A 23077-nucleotide genomic window follows, 5' to 3' on the forward strand; every position below is an offset into this window, starting at 1 on the left:
GGGCATCTCAGTAGTCTAGAGTGACTTACCCTGGGGACATCTCAGTAGTCTAGAGTGACTTACCCTGGGGACATCTCAGTAGTCTGAGAGTGACTTACCCTGGGGCCATATCAGTAGTGTCTAGAGTGACTACCCTGGGGCCATCTCAGTAGTCTAGAGTGACTTACCTGGGGACATCTCAGTAGTCTAGAGTGACTTACCCTGGGACATCTCAGTAGTCTAGAGTGACTTACCCTGGGGACATCTCAGTAGTCTAGAGTGACTTACCCTGGGGACATCTCAGTAGTCTAGAGTGACTTACCCTGGGGACATCTCAGTAGTCTAGAGTGACTTACCCTGGGGACATCTCAGTAGTCTAGAGTGACTGACCCTGGGGCCATCTCAGTAGTCTAGAGTGACTTACCCTGGGGACATCTCAGTAGTCTAGTGACTTACCCTGGGGACATCTCAGTAGTCTAGAGTGACTTACCCTGGGGCCATCTCAGTAGTCTAGAGTGACTTACCCTCGGGCCATCTCAGTAGTCTAGAGTGACTTACCCTGGGCATCTCAGTAGTCTAGAGTGACTTACCCTGGGGACATCTCAGTAGTCTAGAGTGACTTACCCTGGGGACATCTCAGTAGTCTAGAGTGACTTACCTGGGGACATCTCAGTAGTCTAGAGTGACTTACCCTGGGGACATCTCAGTAGTCTAGAGTGACTTACCCTGGGGACATCTCAGTAGTCTAGAGTGACTTACCTGGGGACATCTCAGTAGTCTAGAGTGACTTACCCTGGGGACATCTCAGTAGTCTAGAGTGACTTACCCTGGGGACATCTCAGTAGTCTAGAGTGACTTACCCTGGGGACATCTCAGTAGTCTAGAGTGACTTACCCTGGGGACATCTCAGTAGTCTAGAGTGACTTACCCTGGGGACATCTCAGTAGTCTAGAGTGACTTACCCTGGTGGGCATCTCAGTAGTCTAGAGTGACTTACCCTGGTGGGCATCTCAGTAGTCTAGAGTGACTTACCACCTGGTGGGGCATCTCAGTATTCTAGAGTGACTTACCTGGAGACATCTCAGTAGTCTAGAGTGACTTACCCTGGGGACATCTCAGTAGTCTAGACTGACTTACCCTGGTGGCATCTCAGTAGTCTAGAGTGACTTACCCTGGGGCCATCTCAGTAGTCTAGAGTGACTTACCCTGGGGACATCTCAGTAGTCTTTTTATTTTTTTATTTTACCTTTATTTAACCAGGTAGGCTAGCTGAGAACACCTTTATTTAACCAGGTAGGCAAGTTGAGAACAAGTTCTCATTTACAATTGCGACCTGGCCAAGATAAAGCAAAGCAGTTCGACAGATAAAACGACACAGAGTTACACATGGAGTAAAACAAACATACAGTCAATAATGCAGTATAAACAGTCTATATACAATGTGAGCAAATGAGGTGAGAAGGGAGGTAAAGGCAAAAAAGGCCAAGATGGCAAAGTAAATACAATATAGCAAGTAAAATACTGGAATGGTAGTTTTGCAATGGAAGAATGTGCAAAGTAGAAATAAAAATAATGGGGTGCAAAGGAGCAAAATAATAAATAATTAAAATTAAATACAGTTGGGAAAGAGGTAGTTGTTTGGGCTAAATTATAGGTGGGCTATGTACAGGTGCAGTAATCTGTGAGCTGCTCTGACAGTTGGTGCTTAAAGCTAGTGAGGAGATAAGTGTTTCCAGTTTCAGAGATTTTTGTAGTTCGTTCCAGTCATTGGCAGCAGAGAACTGGAAGGAGAGGCGGCCAAAGAAAGAATTGGTTTTGGGGGTGACTAGAGAGATATACGTGCTGGAGCGTGTGCTACAGGTGGGAGATGCTATGGTGACCAGCGAGCTGAGATAAGGGGGGACTTTACCTAGCAGGGTCTTGTAGATGACATGGAGCCAGTGGGTTTGGCGACGAGTATGAAGCGAGGGCCAGCCAACGAGAGCGTACAGGTCGCAATGGTGGGTAGTATATGGGGCTTTGGTGATAAAACGGATTGCACTGTGATAGACTGCATCCAATTTGTTGAGTAGGGTATTGGAGGCTATTTTGTAAATGACATCGCCAAAGTCGAGGATTGGTAGGATGGTCAGTTTTACAAGGTATGTTTGGCAGCATGAGTGAAGGATGCTTTGTTGCGAAATAGGAAGCCAATTCTAGATTTAACTTTGGATTGGAGATGTTTGATATGGGTCTGGAAGGAGAGTTTACAGTCTAACCAGACACCTAAGTATTTGTAGTTGTCCACGTATTCTAAGTCAGAGCCGTCCAGAGTAGTGATGTTGGACAGGCGGGTCTAGAGTCTAGAGTGACTTACCCTGGGGGCATCTCAGTAGTCTAGAGCAGGTATTTTCAAACCACCCAGGGGTATGTGCAATGACGTCAGGGGTACGCCAAATAAAAATATTATTCACATAAAAATAAATTAGCACATTTTCAAACAGTACATTTCTATTTTCCAACGGGACTATACATTTGGGTGAGGTTCACTGCCAATTTTATTTTAACCATCTAGTGTTCAGCGAAATAACAACACAATGTCAAAGGCATTAACCGTTACTCTCTTGCAGGAATTCCACTAACAGTCCGTATGTAGCTACTGCTCATTCTGTTTGCTCGAAAATTGATTAATGGACAATGGACGTCCATAGAGACACATACCAGCTCTACTGGTAGTACTGCTACTACCAGCAGTACTACACCTGCACCTGTCGACGACACAAGTTGTTCTGCTTCCACGAGCACATCCAATGCTAGCATCAGTAATTATACATTTGTTGTTAGCTAGCATGGACACTGACAGTTGTAAATCTGATGCAGCCGAAGAGCTACTACCCCCCTTAGCCAGGAAAGCACCGAACAACAGACAGGGACGTTGGACCATCGAAGAGGCGCAAATATGATGAGAACTACATTGATTTGGGGTTCACTTATATTGGGAGTAGTGCCTTTCCTCAGTCACAGTGTGTTATGTGCAAAAGTACTATCTCACAACTCGATGAAAACTTCACACTTGCGCAGACATTCACAAACAAAACATGCCATTGAAATAAGCAACAGGAGTTTTTTGAGCGAGAATTAAGATGACTTTCAAGTAGTAAGACATGTATAAAAGCAACAGATACCATTAATAAGAAGGAGCTAGAAGTGTCTTATATGATGAGCTACCGAGTGGCTTGGACAGGCAAGCCCCATACTATTGTGGAGGACTTCATTCTTCCTTCTGCCGCGGATATGGCTGGGACAATAGGCCCAAAAAACTATACAGACAATGTCTTCATCAAACAACACCGTTTCACGATGCATCAGTGGCATGGCAGGAGATGTTTTGAAACAATTACTGCTTCGCATACAAGCCAGTGGCGGGCCTGGCATATGTCCGTTATGTTTATGGGGGGTCAATTAAGGAAGACATCCTCTTCTGCAAACCACTGGAAACTAGGACAACAGGAGAGGATGTATTGGACAGCCTTGTGACATAAAATGGATTTTGGTGGTCAAGATGTGTTGATATCTGTACTGACAGGGAGACATAGTGGAGTGGTAACGCGCGTGTAAGTAGTTGTTCCCCGACGCCACTGGAGTACACTGCAGCATCCACTGAGAGGCTGTTGCTGCCAAGGGAATGCCTGACAGCTTGAAAAAAAAATTGGACACTACAGTAAAATGGTTAACCTTGGTAAATCAAGGGCCCTTGAACTCTTGTGTATTTTCTGCACTATGCAATGATATGGGCAGCGACCATTTAAAGTTTTGTGCGCTGGTTATCAAGGGGCAGTATTGACACATTTTTTTAATTGAGAGACGAGATTAAAGTTTATTCCCTTGTCTGACCGCTTGCATGAGTTTCTCACACGGCTGGCCGATCTGGGTGATGATTTTTCTCGTTTTAATCATCTGAATCTAGGATTATAGGGACTCTCCGCAACTATATTCAATGTGCGGGAAGATTCGAAAAGATTCGTTAACTATTTTAACTATTTCCCTGCCTCCAGTCCACTTGCCGATATCTGAACAAGAGTGCCTTGTTTTCTGGATTTCTGGATTGGGCTGCGCTCAGAGTATCCTGCCTTGGCAAATCGCGCTGTGAAGACATTGATGCCCTTTGCAACCACGTACTTATGTGAGAGTGGATTCTCAGCCCTCACTAGCATGAAAACTAAATACAGGCAATACAACCCAACATTGCAGAGTTAGGTGCATCCTTTCAAATAAGGTTTTATATGTAAGATGGTTAAATAAAGAGCAAAATGATTTATTATATGTGCCCTGGTCCTATAAGAGCTCTTTGCCACTTCCCATTAACCGGGTTGTGACAAAAACTCACACCCATTTTGAGGTTTAATAAATGTATCTTTTCTTGAGTTTGAGGTCTATAGACCAGTGGTTCCTAAACTTTTTATAGTCCCGTACCCCTTCAAACATTCAACCTCCAGCTGCGTACCCCCTCTAGCACCAGGGTCAGTGCATTCTCAAATGTTGTATTTTGGGTGTGTGGCAGGCTTACAATGATGGCAAAATACAACATTTGAGAATGCACTGACCCTGGTGCTAGAGGGGGTACGCAGCTGGAGGTTGAATGTTTGAAGGGGTACGGGACTATAAAAAGTTTAGGAACCACTGGTCTATAGACCTCAAACTCAACTCTGGACCTGAAAGCCCGCTCTACTGCATTTTTTAAATTGTTCCCCTCTAATCAGGTAAAGCAGAAAACCAGCAGGCTCCGGACTGGGTAGGGTAAGAGTTGAGTACCCCTGGTCGAGAGTGACCTACCCTGGGGGAATGTCAATAGTCTACGGCAAGTCTCTCCAACCCTGTTTCTGGAGAGCTATGGTCCTGTAGGTTTTCACACCAAACCTAATCTAGCGCACCTGATTCTAATAATTAGCTAGTTAATAAGCTGAATCAGGTTAGTTACAACTGGAGTTGGAGTGAAGAGTAGCTCTCCAGGAACAAGGTTGGGAGAGCCCTGGTCTAGAACCCTGGGGGCATCTCAGTAGTCTATAGCAGGGGTATTGAACGCTGACCCTACGAGGTCCGGAGCCTGATGGTTTTCTGTTCTCCCTGATAATTAATTGCGCCCACCTGGTGTTCCAGGTCTAAATCAGTCCCTGATTAAATGGGAATGATAAAACAAACACAGTGGAACTGGTTGAGTTTGAGGGTTCTAAAGGGACTTCCTCTCCCTCACCACGGCCTGTTTAAAGGTCAGTGCAGATGAAGGGAACAAGCAGGGAAGCGGAAGACATTAGAATATTGAGGCGGCGCTAGACACCTGTTGATCAAGCCATACTGTTTATGAATCGTAGTGAGGTTTTGGCCATAAATTATTTAGTAGGCAGGCAAGCTGCTACTTGGGGGATGGGTAGAGGGAGAAGTTGTCACATTGAGTGTAACCAACACGTCAGCTGAAATCTGTCCCAAACTTGTTCCAATTACATTTATTTCATTAAAAAAAGATTTATCTTCTCTCAGCTCTTCAACCTTTCTGCACTGAACTTTTTAACCTGGGGGAAGTACTGAGAAATATTCAAACCAATTAACTGATTTGGTAATGTGAAAATGACTTTGGTTAGAACACGTTTGACTCCACAGGAATTTTTTCCATCAATCCCCAAATTCCCGATTTACAATATTGAACAGAATGTTTTTCTGAGAGTCAAAAAGTTTGCCTGCTCTGTTACTCTGAACTTCATGCCCATTTGCAGTTCATTATTTTACACATTAAGCAGACAGCCCAATTCTGATATTTTTTCACTTTTTTTTACCAATCAGATCAGCGCTGAAAAAGATGTGAAAAGATCTGATGTGATTGGTCAAAAGATCCATTAGTGGGAAAAATATCAGAATTGGGCTGTCTGTGTAAATGCAGCCATATTGACACACACCACTACCCTAACAAGTTATTTGATTGAAGTAAGGAATAACCAACCATGCTCAGTACAGTTGTATGGAAATATACCACAACTCGGCCATGTTGCAGATAACCAGTCACTTTAACAGCAGCATTTAGGCCTATTTTGGATCAATGGTGCCCTTTGCAGGTGATTAGTTCTCTACTAATATCCGTCCTTCTCCAGAAAAGAAGGGCGAGCTAGACTTCTCCACCTTCCTGACCATGATGCACCGGCAGATCCAGCAAGAGGACCCCAAGGCGGAGATCCTGGAGGCCATGAGGATGACGGACAAGCAGAAGAAGGGCTACATCCTGGCCTCGGAGCTCCGGGCCAAGCTCACCAAGCTAGGAGAGAAGCTGACTGATAAAGAAGGTAGCCTACAATGTGTTTCTATCACTAAGGGTTTTAGCTGTCGTGGATTAAGACAGGACTGGATATAATGCCTAATGGAGCCTCTATTGAAAATGCTGTTTAATGCAGGAGCAGTAGGTAGGCTTAATCTGGGTCCGGGAAACTGGCCCTGAAAGTGCAGCTCAACAGTCTGAATTGGCTCCTTCTTACAATCTCTTATACATCATCTGCACTGATCTGAACAGATGGTAGAGGTAAACAAAAACAAAAAAGTCTAATATAACTGGTATAACTTTACCTGGTATTAGTTGATCAGTTCAGCTCTTTTAACCCTTTACGCTTGTACCCGTATACGGGATGAAAATGGCAGATTTGTACACTGATAAACACCTCAATTGGAACTCAGTGTCTGTACAGTAACATGCTATACATGACATCAGAGCTCAGGCTCTGTGCTTCACAGCTCTGTCTGGGTTTTGACTGACAGCCGATCTGAACTTGAGCACTGCAGAGACAAGAAGTTGCCCCCATCCCTCCAGCTAATTGGGCAACTTTTTAAAAATGTTTTGTCTGCGTGAGGGAAATGTTGTAAATTAAGAGGACTCTATGTATTTTGAAAGATAAAACGTTGAGGATTATAATAAATACTGCTTTGATGTCATACAAGCAACCTTAACACCCGTGAGTCCAAATGTGCACTTCACATTTTCATGTCATAAATCTAATTTCATATACACCGTTTATGATCACCATGTTTGATGTATAGTTACAAGAAGACATGGCGTCATACCCTGGTTTATTTTGAACAGAATGAGTCTGTCTGTCTACAGTGAAGAACATTTGCCTTGGCACATGCACTTGAATGCACTCATGATGCCTTTATATAGACTGGTTTGGTTGTTTAGCAACAACCGCGCAACTATGGGGTTGGCTTAGATTGTTGAAACGCAAAATATATTTGTATTTATTCAATTTGCACAATGAGCACTTGTCTCTCAAATACATTGTTACAGTTGTTGGTTAGCTATCTAGCATATGTTTGCCATATTAGCAGTGATATGACATCTGTCCAAACACCTCAAAACAAGACATATTATCATGAACAAAATAAAACTAGTTGAAATGAGCCTCATGCCAGCTTATTTTCATTGTTGGTAGCTATCTGGCCATCCAGAATCACAACACGACTTCTACCCCATTGAATCACGTGACGTTGTCAGCTAACCTGTCTATGCGAACCAAATGTACGATATGTTTCCGTAAATTGCATTGTGAAATCCTAACACTTTCATATCATATTTCATTATTTAGCTTGTCATGTTGGCAATAGAACAAGCTTTCAAATGATTCCCATCTGACCCAGATTGCGATTTTTATAATGGACCGTTCTTCAATTGCTTAAACAACAACAGTAATTGTGTGATTGCAGGGTTGTGTTCCAAACAAAATAACTACACGTGTCCTCGCTCTAATTCCTCCACAGCTAGGAGCTCAAAAAGGCACCTTACAGTTGAAGCCTTTTCTTTGAGTCATAAAAGTGCATTGACATTTCTTAGGAAATGTGCACACTTTGGAGAGCAGTTACACCTCTCTCTCAAACCTCTTATTGTTCTGTCTTGTGTTGCAACACATTTTACAGGAATATTATCATGTTACTGAATGTATCCAGAGTATTTTCACATTTTGTTATGAACAAATGTGGCAAAAAAGTACATAATGTAAAATGCACATAACATCAAGTGCTTGGATTCAGTCTTGTCAGGTAAACTGTTGTCCTCACCTGTTGATCTAATAATCTCAACTGTTCCCTTTCAATTTGTACCATGCAAATGCATATGCTTTTCATATGTCTTCTGTAAGAAACATGTCAAGGTAGCCCTAACCAGTTCCATCCCAGGCTGTGTCACAGGCGGATGTGACCGGGAACCCCATGTTGTGGCGCACAATTGGCCCAGCATCGTCCGGGTTAGGGGAGGGTTTAGCTGGAGGGGGATTTCCTTGTCTCATTGTGCTCTAGCGACTCCTTGTGGCGGGCCGGGCTCTGACACATTGGTGCGGCTGGCTTCCGGGTTAAGCAAGCAGTGTGTCAAGAAGCAGTGGCGGCTTGGCAGGTCATGTTACGGAGGACGCGTGGCTCTCGACCTTCGCCCCTCCCGAGTCCGTTGGGGATTTGCAGCGATGAGACAAGATCGTAACTACCAATTGGATATAACGAAAAAGGGGGTAATTTTTTTTATCATGTGGCCCTATCCATAGGCCAATTCACAGGATGGTAAAGGGTTAAATGAGTGCAGAAACAAGGCCTCTTTAGACTGTTGTGATGCCCCAAGTAACTCCAAGAGAAATTGAATTGCTATCTGTCCCAGTGGGTCAAGTCATCCTCATTCTGCAGGCTCTAGTTTTGTCTAATCTTGATTATTGTCCAGATGTGTGGTCCAGTGCTGCAAGGAAATACCTAGTTCAGCTGCAGCTGGTCCAGAACAGAGCGGCACGTTTTGATCTTCATTGTAATCAAAGGGCTGATATAAATACTATGCCAGTCTCTCTTGGCTAAGAGTTGAGGAGAGACTGACTGCATCACTTCTTTTTATAAGAAACATTCATGTGTTGAAAATCCCAAATTGTTTGCATAGTCAACTTACACACAGCTCTGATGCACGCACTTATGCCACCAGGGGTCTTTTCATAGTCCCCAAATCCAGAACAAATTCAAGAAAATGTATATTTTTATATAGAGCGCTTATTGCATGGAACTTCCATCTCATATTGCTGAAATAAAAAGCAAACCTGGTTTCAAAAAACAGATAAAGCGACACTTCGCGGCACAACGCCTCTCCCCTATTGGACCTAGATAGTTTGTGTGTATTGGTATGGAGGCAACGTGGTGCCTGTTTAAAATGTATGTAGTTCTGTCCTTGAGCTGTTCTTGTCTAATGATGTTCTGTATGATGTCATTCTGTGTTATGTTTCATGTTTTGTGTTGAACCCCAGGAAGAGTAGTTGCTGTTTTTGCAACATCTAATGGGGATCCTAATAAAATACCAAACACCAAATGTGTCAACACATACATTAACTGATTCTTGTGTACATTTGCAAATGATAAAACACATCATTTGAATGGAGTTAATGTTTTAAAGTTTCTACCTGCTGACATACTTGTTGTTGGTCCCAGATCGGCGAATTAACATGAAGTTGTTTCCCCTCTAAACTTTGCAGTGGACGAGCTGTTCAGAGAAGCCAACGTGAAGTCTAATGGCAACGTGCACTACGAGGAGTTCACCAGGATGGTGACACTACCGTCAGTGGATTACTGAGGGACAGGAGGAGATGACGTCCTTTATGACAGGGAAGCATGGTCATTGAAGGGACCTGGTTATGCATGCACTGAGCATTACCCAACCACCTGCATGCACTGAGCATTACCCAACCACCTCCATGCACTGAGCATTACCCAACCACCTGCATGCACTGAGCATTACCCAACCACCTCCATGCACTGAGCATTACCCAACCACCTGCATGCACTGAGCATTACCCAACCACCTGCATGCACTGAGCATTACCCAACCACCTGCATGCACTGAGCATTACCCAACCACCTGCATGCACTGAGCATTACCCAACCACCTGCATGCACTGAGCATTACCCAACCACCTCCATGCACTTAATTTATTGATCATCTAGGTTTGTGTCTATTGTACGCTACTTTCTATCATTTATACAAGTGCATTTGATTAATTAAATGGATGTCTTTTTTTAAATTCTAATTGGGCGGGTTTATTTGACTTGCTGCAGGAAGAGTATCTGCAGGAAGAGTATCTGCTGCATGTGCAATATGTAATGGACATTAAAATAAACAAAATCAACTAAAATATCCCTTTCGATTTTGAGTTTTAAACTGTTTGTTGAACTTATGTTCTAGGTGTAGGATTTAATAAATGTAGTTTACATGATGCAGTCACCCAAGCTCTTTCAGCCATACCATTGAACTAAAAAGTTGTGCATGTTGTTTGTTCCTCCCACAATATTCTTTACAATAACAATTTTAGTCAATATTTACATGTCATAATAACCAAATTATTCAACATCATTAGTAGGAATATATATATTTTTAAATACTAGATATGTAGGAAGGATTCAAATGATTTGCACACACACTGGGCGTTTTGTCAAGTGTGCAACTGCAGCCTGCTATTCGAGGGGCATTATTTGTGCACACCATGCATTTTGGGCATAAATTACGCATGTCAAAGGAATTCTCTGCCTAATGTATTGTCAGTAAGCATATATTATTTTTCCAAGAATGTAATGCCATTTAATTTAGTCATCCAATAATGCTAATCCATTAATAATGAGTGCAGGGGGGCAGGAAGAATATGTGGAGAATATACATGGAACTGACCAAATGAGGGAAACACTTGAGGGATACCAAAGTATATTGAAAGCAGGTGCTTCCACACAGGTGTGGTTCCTGAGCAATTAAAACATCCCATCATGCTTAGGGTCACGTATCAAATTGCCCAGTTGTGTGTTATTTTGGCTACCAAGCTAGAAGACATCTCTGTGACTTTGAAAGAGGGGTCTCAAAGGAACACAGCATGTTTAGAAAAACAGAGAATGTGTATCACTAGATCTCAACCCAGTGGAACACTAATGGGAGGTTCTGGAGCGATGCCAGAGACGGCGTTTTCCACCACCATCAACAAAACACCAATATGGAATTTCTCGTGGAAGAATGGTGTCGCATCCCTCCAATAGAGTTCCTGACTGGTAGAATCTGCCAAGACACATTGAAGCTGTTCTGGGGGGCACGTGGTGGCCCAATGCCCTATTAAAACACTGGTTGGTGTTTCCTTTATTTTGGCAGTTGCCTGTACATCTTCATTACATCATGACCCAGCACCCAGCGTTTCCCAAACTCGGTCCTGGGGGACTCCAAGGGATGCACGTTTTGGTTTTTGTCCAAGCACTACACAGCTGATTTAAAAAAAACATAGCTTGATGATGAGTTGATTATTTGAATCTGTTGTGCTAGGGGAAAAAAACTAAATGTTGTCCCGAGGACCGAGTTAGGGAAACGCTTCACCACACCTCTACCAAACATAATAGTTTTATTTTGATTAACCAAGTAGGACTCATTGAGGTTAGAAACCTGTTGCCTGGGTGACCTGGCAAGATGGCGAAACAGGGAAATAACAGCGTGTACATAATATGTTTCAAAAATACAAATACATAAACAATATGAAACTGTAGCTATCAAAAACATGGTCTTAAAAACCGGGAAGGACACTTAACTCCCCAAAGTTGAATATCTTTTGATGCATGTTCCAGAATGAAGCATGTTCCGGAATTCTGGGGGAAAAAATCTTGTTTCCCCATATCTGTTCTAGACTTAGGAACAGACAAGGACGGCAGCGACTGAACGAAGACTGTATTGAGTGACTGACCTGGTCAGGAAGGAACAGAGACACAAAAGGGGCTGCCTTATCAATGCTTTCTATTTACACAAAAGTGCACCAGTGTGTTTGCACCATGGAGAGAGAGGTCCATTGCACCAGGCCATACAAATCACAGTGATGGGTGAGAGAGGAATCTGGCATTGGTGATACATCTTAAAAGCACCATGATACACTGTGTCCAGAGTTAAGGTACTTGTTAAGGCATATAGGCACTATAATCCAGCACTGATAATAAAGTGATTTGAACAAGATCCTTTCTGACTAACATTGAAAAACAAGTTTTGTTCCTAAAAGAAAAACCCAATTTCAACTTCAGTTCTCTGGTGAAGTTATCAATGTGCTGTTTAAAATTCAGCTTTTCTTCTAACCAATTCCCAAGATACTTATAGGTGACCTTATCAGTTTCCTGACTTTTTAGAGTTGAAATCTGCAAGTGACTCCATGTGTCTACTTTCAAAGAGAAAAGCCTTTCCTTGCATTAAGCACAAGTTTAAATTCAAACAGCGTCAAAAGCCAACTGTAAATCCTGAAAAGCCTTCAAGATGTACTAGAATAAATCATTCTGTCATCAGCATACACTCTTCGCTGTATCATTTATATGCATTGTAAAAAAGGATCAGACCTAAAATTGAACCCTGGGGAAATGAGCCTTTGAAGCTCAGATGTATTACCCTCTGTGCTACACACTCAATTCTGTCAGAAAGGTCGTTTTGGAACCAATCCAATGCTTCAACCCTTAAACCAACCTTTTTTGGGGGGCAGGGATTGGTCAACAAAGGCCTTTGATAAGTCAATAAAAAAATGAAACACAGTGATGTTTCTTGTCCTGAGCATCTAGGATATCACCTACAACCTTAGTTACTGCAGTAATTGTACTTGGCTCTAAAACCCACTGGAATTTAGATCAAATTAGATATTATACAGAAAGTCTTTCAATTGTGAGTTCAACCAGATTTTCCAAAGATGTTTCCAGTGCAGACAGTTTACAAACGGGACGATAGTTATCCAACGTTATCCAATTGACCCGCACAACACATTGCCTGAATATATCAATCGACCAAGATGTTTAAGGGTGACTGACGTAAGCTGCTTTCCAGACTTTTGGAATCGTATCACTCGTCAATGAAAGATTGAATATATGCGTGAGAAGGACAGCAAAGATCTCTGCACCAATTTGGGGGAAATAAATGTTACATTGGTCCGGGCCGGTCGATTTCTTAATATTAATAGATTTGAGTGTCATTACGATTTCTGAAAGTGTAATCTCGGTCAAATGAAGTAGATAACCGTAGGCCGGCTTCCGGAGTTGGCAACCATCTCAAACTCATTCAAATATGCTTATCTTTATTTATGAAGTACTGTCTACTTCCAATTCATTATATCGTCGCAGTTACAGCTCAACTTGTGCGGCCTTACGCATTAAGTAATCTCCAATAACGCATTGAATATCTCCAATCGACTATTTCTCGACATCTAATGAGTTTTAGTAATTGATATCTAGCAAATTGACCCACACAACATATTGTCTGAATATATCAATCGACCAAGATGCTTAATTGATATTCTCTTTATTTCACATACATTGCAATGACCCTTTTACATTCAGCCATATATTCAGATACCACAACAGAAGCACTGATAACATATTAATAAGATCACATTTATTTCCATTTTCATGTACCAAAAATGTGTGCATTGGCTCTGAATGGCAATGTGTGAGCTTGAATGGAAGACAGAAGAAACATCTCAACATTCCAACACAGGGCATACTATCCACAGGGAATATGGACTTCGGTGTACTCTAAATTTGTGACTCTCTTATCTTAAAATCAACATGTAATCATTGCGCGCAAAGTTTACCAAGTACATGTCCTACCCATTCCAGTGCGTGCCAGGGACGCACCACATTTCTGTAAATACTGCTTTTCACTCCGTTGGCCTACTCTGCGCAATTGGTGCCTCGTGGGTAATGACAACATTGGGAACTCAAGAACTCTGTCATTTATAGTTCCAAAATGCATGCGTAATTACAGCAAGTCGTTTCACAGAGTAAGTGCATTATATCTGGTGGATGCACTGTGAATCTTCAGGTGCCATTCCGGGTAGACCCGGTATTGCGGGAAGATCCGGTCTGTCAATAAAGGATAGTCGACATTGTGTGGTGTCTAGAACATTCAAGGGAATAACCCCTTGGTTGTCGTCGTGTGTTACACGTGTGTTGCACGTCCCCGTAAACGTACGTATTGTACAGGCTTTGGAGATGGCTGGTGAGGAAATTCTCCAAAACAAATCCTTCAGCATCTTTCTGAATTCACGTCGCATGAGACAATACAGAACTGGGTTCAAGCAGCTATTGGCATGCGCGAGGCACACAGTCACCGGGAATACATAGGTGTGGACCAAATAGTAGGATTTATCCCAATTGACAGCGTTAAATTTCACCAATACACCCCAGAATGTGATGGCGTGATTTGGCATCCAGCAAAGAAAGAAGGAGAGGACGACGATGGTGACAGATTTGGTCACCCTCGACCTCCTTTTGGGGTGGTTGTTGTTCATGCTCCTCAGACGGATAAACCGTAAGAGCATCAGATAGCAGACGGACACTATCAGCATGGGTATTACGAACGCTATGATGATTTTTTGGAGATGATAGAGCGCGAGCCAGTCATGTCCCTCAGGGAACCTGATGAGGCAGAGCTTCTCCCCCGCCACTACGGTCACTGAGGAGAAAATGGTAGTGGGTGCTGTGGCAATGGTTGCGGAGACCCACAGCACCGCGCACACCAATTTCACCGAACACGACCTCTGTCTCGACCGGTTCTTCAGAGCCGAGGCGACAGACCAGTATCTGGTCACACTCATAGCAGTCAGAAAGAACACGCTAGCGTACATGTTCATAACTGTTACGGAAAGGATGATTTTACACATGGCGTCTCCAAACGGCCAGCTGAAGTCCAGTGCGGTGTCCACTGCCCAGAACGGCAGAGTCAACACAAACTGGAAGTCCGTCACTGCCAAGTTGATGATGAAAAAGTTAATACTCGATTTCTTCCGGCCCTGTTTTAACCTCATTAGGAAAAAGACTAACAAGTTCCCAATTAACCCTACCGCGCACACAATGGAGTAAACAACGGAGATGATTATCCTTAGAATCGGAGTGCCGTCCGCGGTCACGTCAATATCCTCCAGACTGCCGAATTTGTCATCATCCATTAAAGTCCTGTTCAATGCCAAAATCCCACTGTGGTTGAGTAGCTCGCCCATCCTCACAGATAAGAATGCAACACCGGTGCTTCTACTAGCATCATGTCGCTTCTCGATGGCCTATCAAACACAGAATAGTCCTCGCGCTCCATACAACTGAGTGCTTATTTTAGCTGTTCATTTTATGTAATTGAAGCTTGTATGATAAAAGTTATCGTGTCTACGGTCCTTTATAACGCCGCAATCAATGTGAAACTTGGCATCTTGAGACTGGAGTCTTATACAGGTGCGTAGTCGTGCGTGTTCACAGCGCCTGCCCCTGCATCGCGTGGATTGGTCGTTTGAGACATGATGGACCTTTCTGTGATAGACCTTTCTGTGATAGACCTTTCTGTGATAGACCTTTGTGAATAAACTGCTGATAGGTCTCCACAAAATATGAATTTTCAGATACCAAAATAAAATAAGTTACACTATATGTATAAAAGAACGTGGACACCCCTTCAAAAGAGTGGATCCAGCTATTTCAGCCATACCCTTTGCTGACAGGTGTATAAAACTGAGCACACAGCCATGCAATCTCCATAGACAAACATTGGCAGTAGAATGGCCTTACTGAAGAGCTCAGTGAATTTCAATGTGGATGCCATCTTTCCAACAAGTCAGGTCGTCAAATTTGGAAATGTCTAGGAGCATTAACGGCTCAGCTGGGAAGTGGTAGGCCACACAAGCTCACAGAACAGCACCGCCGAATGCTGAAGCACATAAAAATCGTCTGGCCTTGGTTGCAACTCTCAATACCAAGTTCCAAACTGCCTCTGGAAGCAACATCAGCACAAGAACTGGAGCTTCATGAAATGGGTGTCCATGGCAGAGCAGCCACACACAAGCCTAAAATCACCATGCGCAATGCCAAGAGTCAGCTGGAGTGGTATAAAGCTCGCTGCCATTGGATTCTGGAGCAGTGGAAACACGTTCTCTGGAGTGATGAAACATGCTTCACCATCTGGCAGTCGGACAGACTAATCTGGGTTTGGTGGATGGGAGGAGAATGCTACCTGTCCCAATACATAGTGCCAACTGTAAAGTCTGGTGGAAGAGGAATAATGGTTTGGGGCTGTTTTTCATGGTTCAGGCTAGGCCTCTTAGTTCCAGTGAAGGGAAAACTTAATGCTACAGAAAACAATGACATTCTAGACAATTCTGTTCTTCCAACTTTGTGGCAACAGTTTGGGAAAGGCCCTTTCCTCTTCCAGCATGACAATTCCCCCATACACAAAGCGAGGTCCACACAGAAATGGTTTGTTGATCGGTGTGGAAGAACTTGACTGGCCTGCACAGAGCCCTGACCTTAACCACATTGAACACCTTTGGGATGAATTGGAACGCTGACTATGAGGAATCTCTAATCGTCCAACATCAGTGCCCAACCTCACTTATGCTCTTGTGGCTGAATGGAAGCAAGTCCCTGCAGCAATGTTCCAACATCTAGTAGAAAGCCTTCCCAGAAGAGTGGAGGCTGTTATAGAAGCAAAGGGGGACCAAGTCCATATCAATGCCCATGATTTTGGAATGAGATGTTTGATGAGCAGGTGTCCACATAGAGTACTTGTTTATTATATATGTATATATGTATATATATATATACACACACATACATATATATACACATATATACACACACACATACATACACAGCAATGTATCGGAGGAAACACCATACACCTGGCGACGGTGTCAGCGTGCTTGCGCCCCGGCCCGCCACAGGAGGGACAGCGATGGGACAGGCTGCGTCGTCCATGGGGTCTCCCGGTCGCGGCGGGCGGCTGTTTTTATATGGGGAAAAAAGGTCCCTGACATGTAACAAAATATAATGAATTATGGGATATTATTTACTTGACCATTCGCCAATACTTTATGGTTTGAATAGGACCAAAATAGTGTGGCAAAACAATGAAACAGTTCTTCCTCCCTTGGGCACGAAAGAATACCAAAACCTCCCCCTTCTCTAGCCTACTCATATTGGTTTCCTTATCGGCTTTAACATGGCAGACATTACATTTTACAAGTCTTTTTCCTTCTTCATTCTAACGTATTTTTCCTTCTTCATTCTATGACATTTCCATATTTATTCTCGACATTTTGTGCCAAACTGACCGCCCTCTTCCGCTAGAGGGGGCAACATGATGGCTCAACCAACAGTAGATCAGTGAAGGACGCTTATGGGGAACGTGTCAATCTTGTTCCACGGAGGACCGTGTGTCTGCGGGTTTTTGCTCCTACTTTGTACTCGATTAATTAAGGTCACTGATTAGTAAGGAACTCCCCTCACCTGGTTGTCTAGGTCTTAATTGAAAGGAAAAACAAAAAACCCAGCATAGGCCCTAGGAGGAATGAGTTTGACACATAATTTCCATAGGGGGATACACAGTATTCTGAGCTCCAAGATTAAAGTATACTTTTCAAAGGAAACATAATGCAATTGATCAGTCGTGTTTATGATTTCCTTGGAGTTTGGGGCTCCTCACAGTGCATAATGCACACAGGTCCCGTTATACATTGGTGCTCTGCGCAGTAACCATGCGAACGAGATTATACAGTAGGCTAAAGTGTCGCTGTAGGCTTATAATTTACAAGCAATATTATTTAATATGGTGTTACAATCGTAATATTAGCCTTTATTGCGTATCGGGATGCCTGTTTGGCATCCGGTTAAATGTGTCAATTCGATTTTCCTCAACTATCCCACTTTATCGGGGCGGCAGGGTAGCCTAGTTGTTAGAGCGTTGGACCTGTAACCGGAAGGTTGCAAGTTCAAACCCCCGAGCTGACAAGGTACAAATCTGTCCTTCTGCGACAGAACCCACTGTTTCTAGGCCGTCATTGAAAATAAGAATTTGTTCTTAACTGACTTAAATAAAGGTAAAAGAAAAATATTTACAAGTGCACACCATACGTATTTTTATTTTAACAGGCAATCCAAATAATGTAATGTAATAGTAATAGTTTCCCCATCACCTACCATCCCCTGGGCTACTACTGAAAGGCATTCTATTCTCTCAAGTCCACCCACTAAACTGTATCGGAGAGGGAGGTTCTTCAGCAAAGTTTGGCTTGTTAGGGAAAGTTCCTAACTGTCAGGGCTGTCGAAGGGGCCTTGATGGAAGAAAGGAGGACATCGTCTTGTCAGCAAACAACACTTACAGTTTACAATTCTTGGAACGCAAAAGACGCGTGTGAAAATCACTGAGGAAGGATACAACGTCGTACAGAAGTTAATTAAGTTTATATCGCCGGCGTCACGCATTCTATGTCTAAAGTACATGGTTCTAGCGGGATATAAGTGTTTCACTACAACATTGAAAGTGTTTGAAATGACAGTCGGTACAGTGAGGATAAAGCATAATAACATATTGTCTTTCTTTACCTTCCAACAAGATGATTTACTTACACTGCGGACTTGCACAACCTTTCTCTCCAATTTACTTTTTGGTTGCAGCGGGGATCTTGGCGATGTTTAACAACAGTAAAACATTTGGATTTGAACAAGAGACGGGTAAGCCAGCCTCTTAAAATCAATGAATCATTCGTCTGACATATAACGTTACTTTTATTTTAAATAGTTTTATGCAATAGTTCAGCTATGCTGGCATTTTAAAATGTCAGTAACAAGGGGACCTCTGCAGACTATTGGCAACTGCTCAGCTCCACATAGACTGAACTCACACACACATAGCCTAGCGATGTGACTGATCTACGCAACCTCAACTCACACACACATAGCCTAGCGATGTGACTGATCTCCGCAGCCTCAACTCACACACACATAGCCTAGCGATGTGACTGATCTACGCAACCTCAACTCACACACACATAGCCTAGCGATGTGACTGATCTACGCAACCTCAACTCACACACACATAGCCTAGCGATGTGACTGATCTACGCAGCCTCAACTCACACACATAGCCTAGCGATGTGACTGATCTACGCAGCCTCAACTCACACACACACATAGCCTAGCGATGTGACTAATCTACGCTCCCTTTACACACACAGACTAGTGATGTGACTGATCTACGCACCCTTTACACACACAGACCAGCGATGTGACTGATCTACGCACCCTTTACACACACAGACTAGTGATGTGACTGATCTACGCAGCCTTTACACAAACAGCCTAGCGATGACTGATCTATGCAAGCAGTTCACTTGGGAAATATTGACACTTATAAAGGTTATGTTTTCCCATTTTATGCATTGAATGAGGTGCCGAAATCCCATGAGCACATGACTCAAAACAGACGTGATGTTCCCAGGCTATACCTATTTCCAGCTTGTATGAGAACAGCTACAGTATTGCAGGGTTTTTCCTCCCCACCAGAGAGATGCATAATTGAGCCGCCTCTAACGCTTCAGCCATGCTTAAAATTCTAGTAGCCTAGCTGTAGTTTGCTACCCTAAACTTTACTTGGGTCATGCCTGAATATGTCATATAAACACGCTCATGCTTACCTACTGTGTCTGTACCTCACAGTGATAGTCACATTCATTCCACTAGTCAATTTAAACTACCCTGCAAACAACATGAGTGAATGGCATCAGGATTATTTGTGTTCTGTTCTTTAAAGTATTGGCTCCCGTTAGTCCAATAACTCATGCTGTGTTAGGATCAGTGGAGGCTGCTGAGGGGAGGACGCCTCATAATAATGGCTGGGTCGGAGCGAATGGAATGGCATCAAACCATGTATTTGATGTATTTCGTACCATTCCACCTAATCCATTCCAGTCATTACCACAAGCCGTCCTCCCCTATTAAGGTGCCATCAACCTCCTGTGTTTAGGATACTAGATATAGTAGTTAACCTAAAGTTGGCCTCTGAGCTGAAGTGTCTTGGTGTGAGAAAAAAGGGGGGTTGATTTAAAAAAAGAATACCAGTACTACACTTACTTTTGAACAAATATTCCAGTTGCGCATCTCTCTCTTTCTCTCCCCCCTTCTCTCTCTCCTTCACCCCTTCTCTCTCTCCTTCACCCCTTCTCTCTCTCCTTCACCCCTTCTCTCTCTCCTTCACCCCTTCTCTCTCTCCTTCACCCCTTCTCTCTCTCCTTCACCCCTTCTCTCTCTCCTTCCACCCTTCTCTCTCTCCTTCACCCCTTCTCTCTATTTCTCTCCCCCCTTCTCTCTCTCCTTCACCCCTTCTCTCTCTCCTTCACCTCTTCTCTCTCTCCTTCACCTCTTCTCTCTCTCCTTCACCTCTTCTCTCTCTCCTTCACCCCTTCTCTCTCTCCTTCACCCCTTCTCTCTCTCCTTCACCCCTTCTCTCTCTCCTTCACCCCTTCTCTCTCTCCTTCCCCCCTTCTCTCTCTTTCTCTCCCCCCTTCTCTCTCTCCTTCACCCCTCTCCCCTTGGTCTCCCTGTGTTCTGTATCAGCCTTAGTGAACAAGGGAAAGGCCTTCCATAAGCAGTCTAGATACACCTTTGGGCTGTTTGACACTCTACCATCCATACAAATCAACCTTAGCGAGTGCTCTGGGGAGCCAAGGCTAAGTGTAATCGGTTTGTGAGGCGATGGACTGACACAGGGGAGATAGCTTGGTACTGCAGCAGTGGCATTTGGGATGGCACTTGACACTACTGGTGGGCACTGTCCTCTATCAAAGGATTCAACAGTCTCAGGGTTGGCATAACACATTCCCTGTGAGAGCAACTCTTAAACACCCCAAAGTAAAGAAAAAAAACAGTCACTACCCTTCACTTCCTATATACCTCCACCGCATCTCACCCATTCAAATCAGCTCCCTGTTTACTCCTGTGAGACAGACTGGTCTGACTTGAAGTGAAACCTGTTCTGAATTACTCTTTGAATTTTAGGCAGAAATAGAGATGGCTTACAGATCTTTCTGTTAGGTCTGTGTTTTATAGAAAGGATTAGTGATGTTTTTATTCTCCTCTCCTTTGTGATTAATACATTTGTCACTGTCATAGCTTTTCAGGTAAAGAGATGAGAAAGTCATGTTAAACAGTATACATTCCTGAAGGTAGTAGTATAGAGATATACAGTTATATTGCCATGGAGATTCAAACATGGAAAACCAGTGCTTTGATGAAGCCACTTTCACTATTCATTTAGCGTAATAGTTAATTGTGAATACACTGTGACTGCCTATGTAACTACTACCATGTGAATACACTGTGACTGCCTATGTAACCTCTACTATGTGATTATACTGTGACTGCCTATGTAACTACTACCATGTGAATACACTGTGACTGCCTATGTAACCTCTACCATGTGATTATACTGTGACTGCCTATGTAACTACTACCATGTGAATACACTGTGACTGCCTATGTAACTACTACCATGTGAATACACTGTGACTGCCTATGTAACTACTACCATGTGAATACACTGTGACTGCCTATGAAACTACTACCATGTGAATACACTGTGACTGCCTATGTAACTACTACCATGTGAATACACTGTGACTGCCTATGTAACTACTACCATGTGAATACACTGTGACTGCCTATGTAACTACTACCATGTGAATACACTGTGACTGCCTGTGTAACTACTACCATGTGAATACACTGTGACTGCCAATGTAACTACTACCATGTGAATACACTGTGACTGCCTATGTAACTACTACCATGTGAATACACTGTGACTGCCTATGTAACTGCTAGCATACTGCTAGGGCACCACTAGCATATTACTAGTGCACATCAAGCATACTACTAGGGCACATCTAGCATACTACTAGGGCACATCTAGCATACTACCAGGGCACATCTAGCATACTACTAGGGCACCACTAGCATACTACTAGGGCACATCTAGCATGCTACTAAGGCACATCTAGCATACTACTAGGGCACCACTAGCATACTACTAGGGCACATCTAGCATACTACTAGGGCACATCTAGCATACTACTATTGCACATCTAGCATACTACTAGGGCACATCTAGCATACTATTAGGGCACATCTAGCATACTGCTATTGCACATCTAGCATACTACTAGGGCACATCTAGCATACTACTAAGGTACATCTAGCATACTGCTATTGCACATCTAGCATACTGCTATTGCACATCTAGCATACTGCTATTGCACATCTAGCATACTGCTATTGCACATTTAGCATACTACTAGGGCACATCAAGCATACTGCTAGGGCACCACTAGCATATGATTAAAGTGCTGTGAGGTGCATACTACTAGGGCACCACTAGCATATGATTAAAGTGCTGTGAGGTGCATGCTGCTAGGGCACCACTAGCATATGATTAAAGTGCTGTGAGGTGCATACTGCTAGGGCACCACTAGAATATGATTAAAGTGCTGTGAGGTGCATACTACTAGGGCACATCTAGCATACTACTAGGGCACCACTAGCATACTACTAGGGCACATCTAGCATACTACTAGGGCACATCTAGCATACTGCTATTGCACATCTAGCATACTGCTATTGCACATCTAGCATAGTACTAGGGCACATCTAGCATACTACTAAGGTACATCTAGCAAACTGCTATTGCACATCTAGCATACTGCTATTGCACATCTAGCATACTGCTACTGCACATCTAGCATACTACTAGGGCACATCAAGCATACTGCTAGGGCACCACTAGCATATGATTAAAGTGCTGTGAGGTGCATACTGCTAGGGCACCACTAGCATATGATTAAAGTGCTGTGAGGTGCATACTGCTAGGGCACCACTAGCATATGATTAAAGTGCTGTGAGGTGCATGCTGCTCGGGCACCACTAGCATATGATTAAAGTGCTGTGAGGTGCATACTACTAGGGCACATCTAGCATGCTACTAAGGCACACCTAGCATACTGCTATTGCACATCTAGCATACTACTAGGGCACATCTAGCATACTGCTATTGCACATCTAGCATACTGCTAGGGCACCACTAGCATATGATTAAAGTGCTGTGAGGTGCATACTACTAGGGCACCACTAGCATATGATTAAAGTGCTGTGAGGTGCATACTACTAGGGCACCACTAGCATATGATTAAAGTGCTGTGAGGTGCATACTACTAGGGCACCACTAGCATATGATTAAAGTGCTGTGAGGTGCATACTACTAGGGCACCAC

General features: G+C 43.3%; 3 protein-coding genes across 3 annotated transcripts in view; 2 read left to right on the forward strand and 1 right to left on the reverse strand.

Moving 5' to 3' along the window:
* Nucleotides 1-6071: 6071 nt before the first annotated feature.
* On the forward strand, nt 6072-10220 carry LOC116365188 (calmodulin-like protein 4). Its single transcript, XM_031817903.1, has 2 exons — nt 6072-6287; nt 9483-10220. Exons 1-2 carry the CDS (start codon nt 6137-6139, stop codon nt 9578-9580), a joined length of 249 nt encoding a protein of 82 aa, XP_031673763.1. The 5' UTR covers nt 6072-6136; the 3' UTR covers nt 9581-10220.
* Nucleotides 10221-13281: 3061 nt separating this feature from the next.
* Nucleotides 13282-15344, reverse strand: LOC109885139 (relaxin-3 receptor 1-like). Its single transcript, XM_020476994.2, has one exon. It carries the CDS (start codon nt 14991-14993, stop codon nt 13785-13787), a length of 1209 nt encoding a protein of 402 aa, XP_020332583.1. The 5' UTR covers nt 14994-15344; the 3' UTR covers nt 13282-13784.
* Nucleotides 15345-18002: 2658 nt separating this feature from the next.
* LOC109885136 (A disintegrin and metalloproteinase with thrombospondin motifs 7) overlaps nt 18003-23077 on the forward strand; it is a 47266-nt gene continuing 42191 nt past the window's right edge. Inside the window, exon 1 of the mRNA XM_031817904.1 lies at nt 18003-18489. Coding sequence (XP_031673764.1) covers nt 18372-18489 — 118 coding nt within the window. The 5' untranslated portion in view covers nt 18003-18371. The remainder of the gene's footprint in view (nt 18490-23077) is intronic.

This window comes from Oncorhynchus kisutch, unplaced genomic scaffold, assembly GCF_002021735.2.
Source record: "Oncorhynchus kisutch isolate 150728-3 unplaced genomic scaffold, Okis_V2 scaffold1190, whole genome shotgun sequence".
In the NCBI taxonomy this organism is placed as follows: domain Eukaryota; kingdom Metazoa; phylum Chordata; class Actinopteri; order Salmoniformes; family Salmonidae; genus Oncorhynchus; species Oncorhynchus kisutch.

Bases quoted from the DNA above. Each gene is read 5' to 3' on its own strand.
- LOC116365188 (XM_031817903.1), top strand. From the start codon at position 6,137: ATGATGCACCGGCAGATCCAGCAAGAGGACCCCAAGGCGGAGATCCTG. The intron at 6,288-9,482 runs GTAGCCTACAAT...TAAACTTTGCAG, and splicing joins GAAGCTGACTGATAAAGAAG to TGGACGAGCTGTTCAGAGAA.
- LOC109885139 (XM_020476994.2), bottom strand. From the start codon at position 14,993: ATGGGCGAGCTACTCAACCACAGTGGGATTTTGGCATTGAACAGGACT.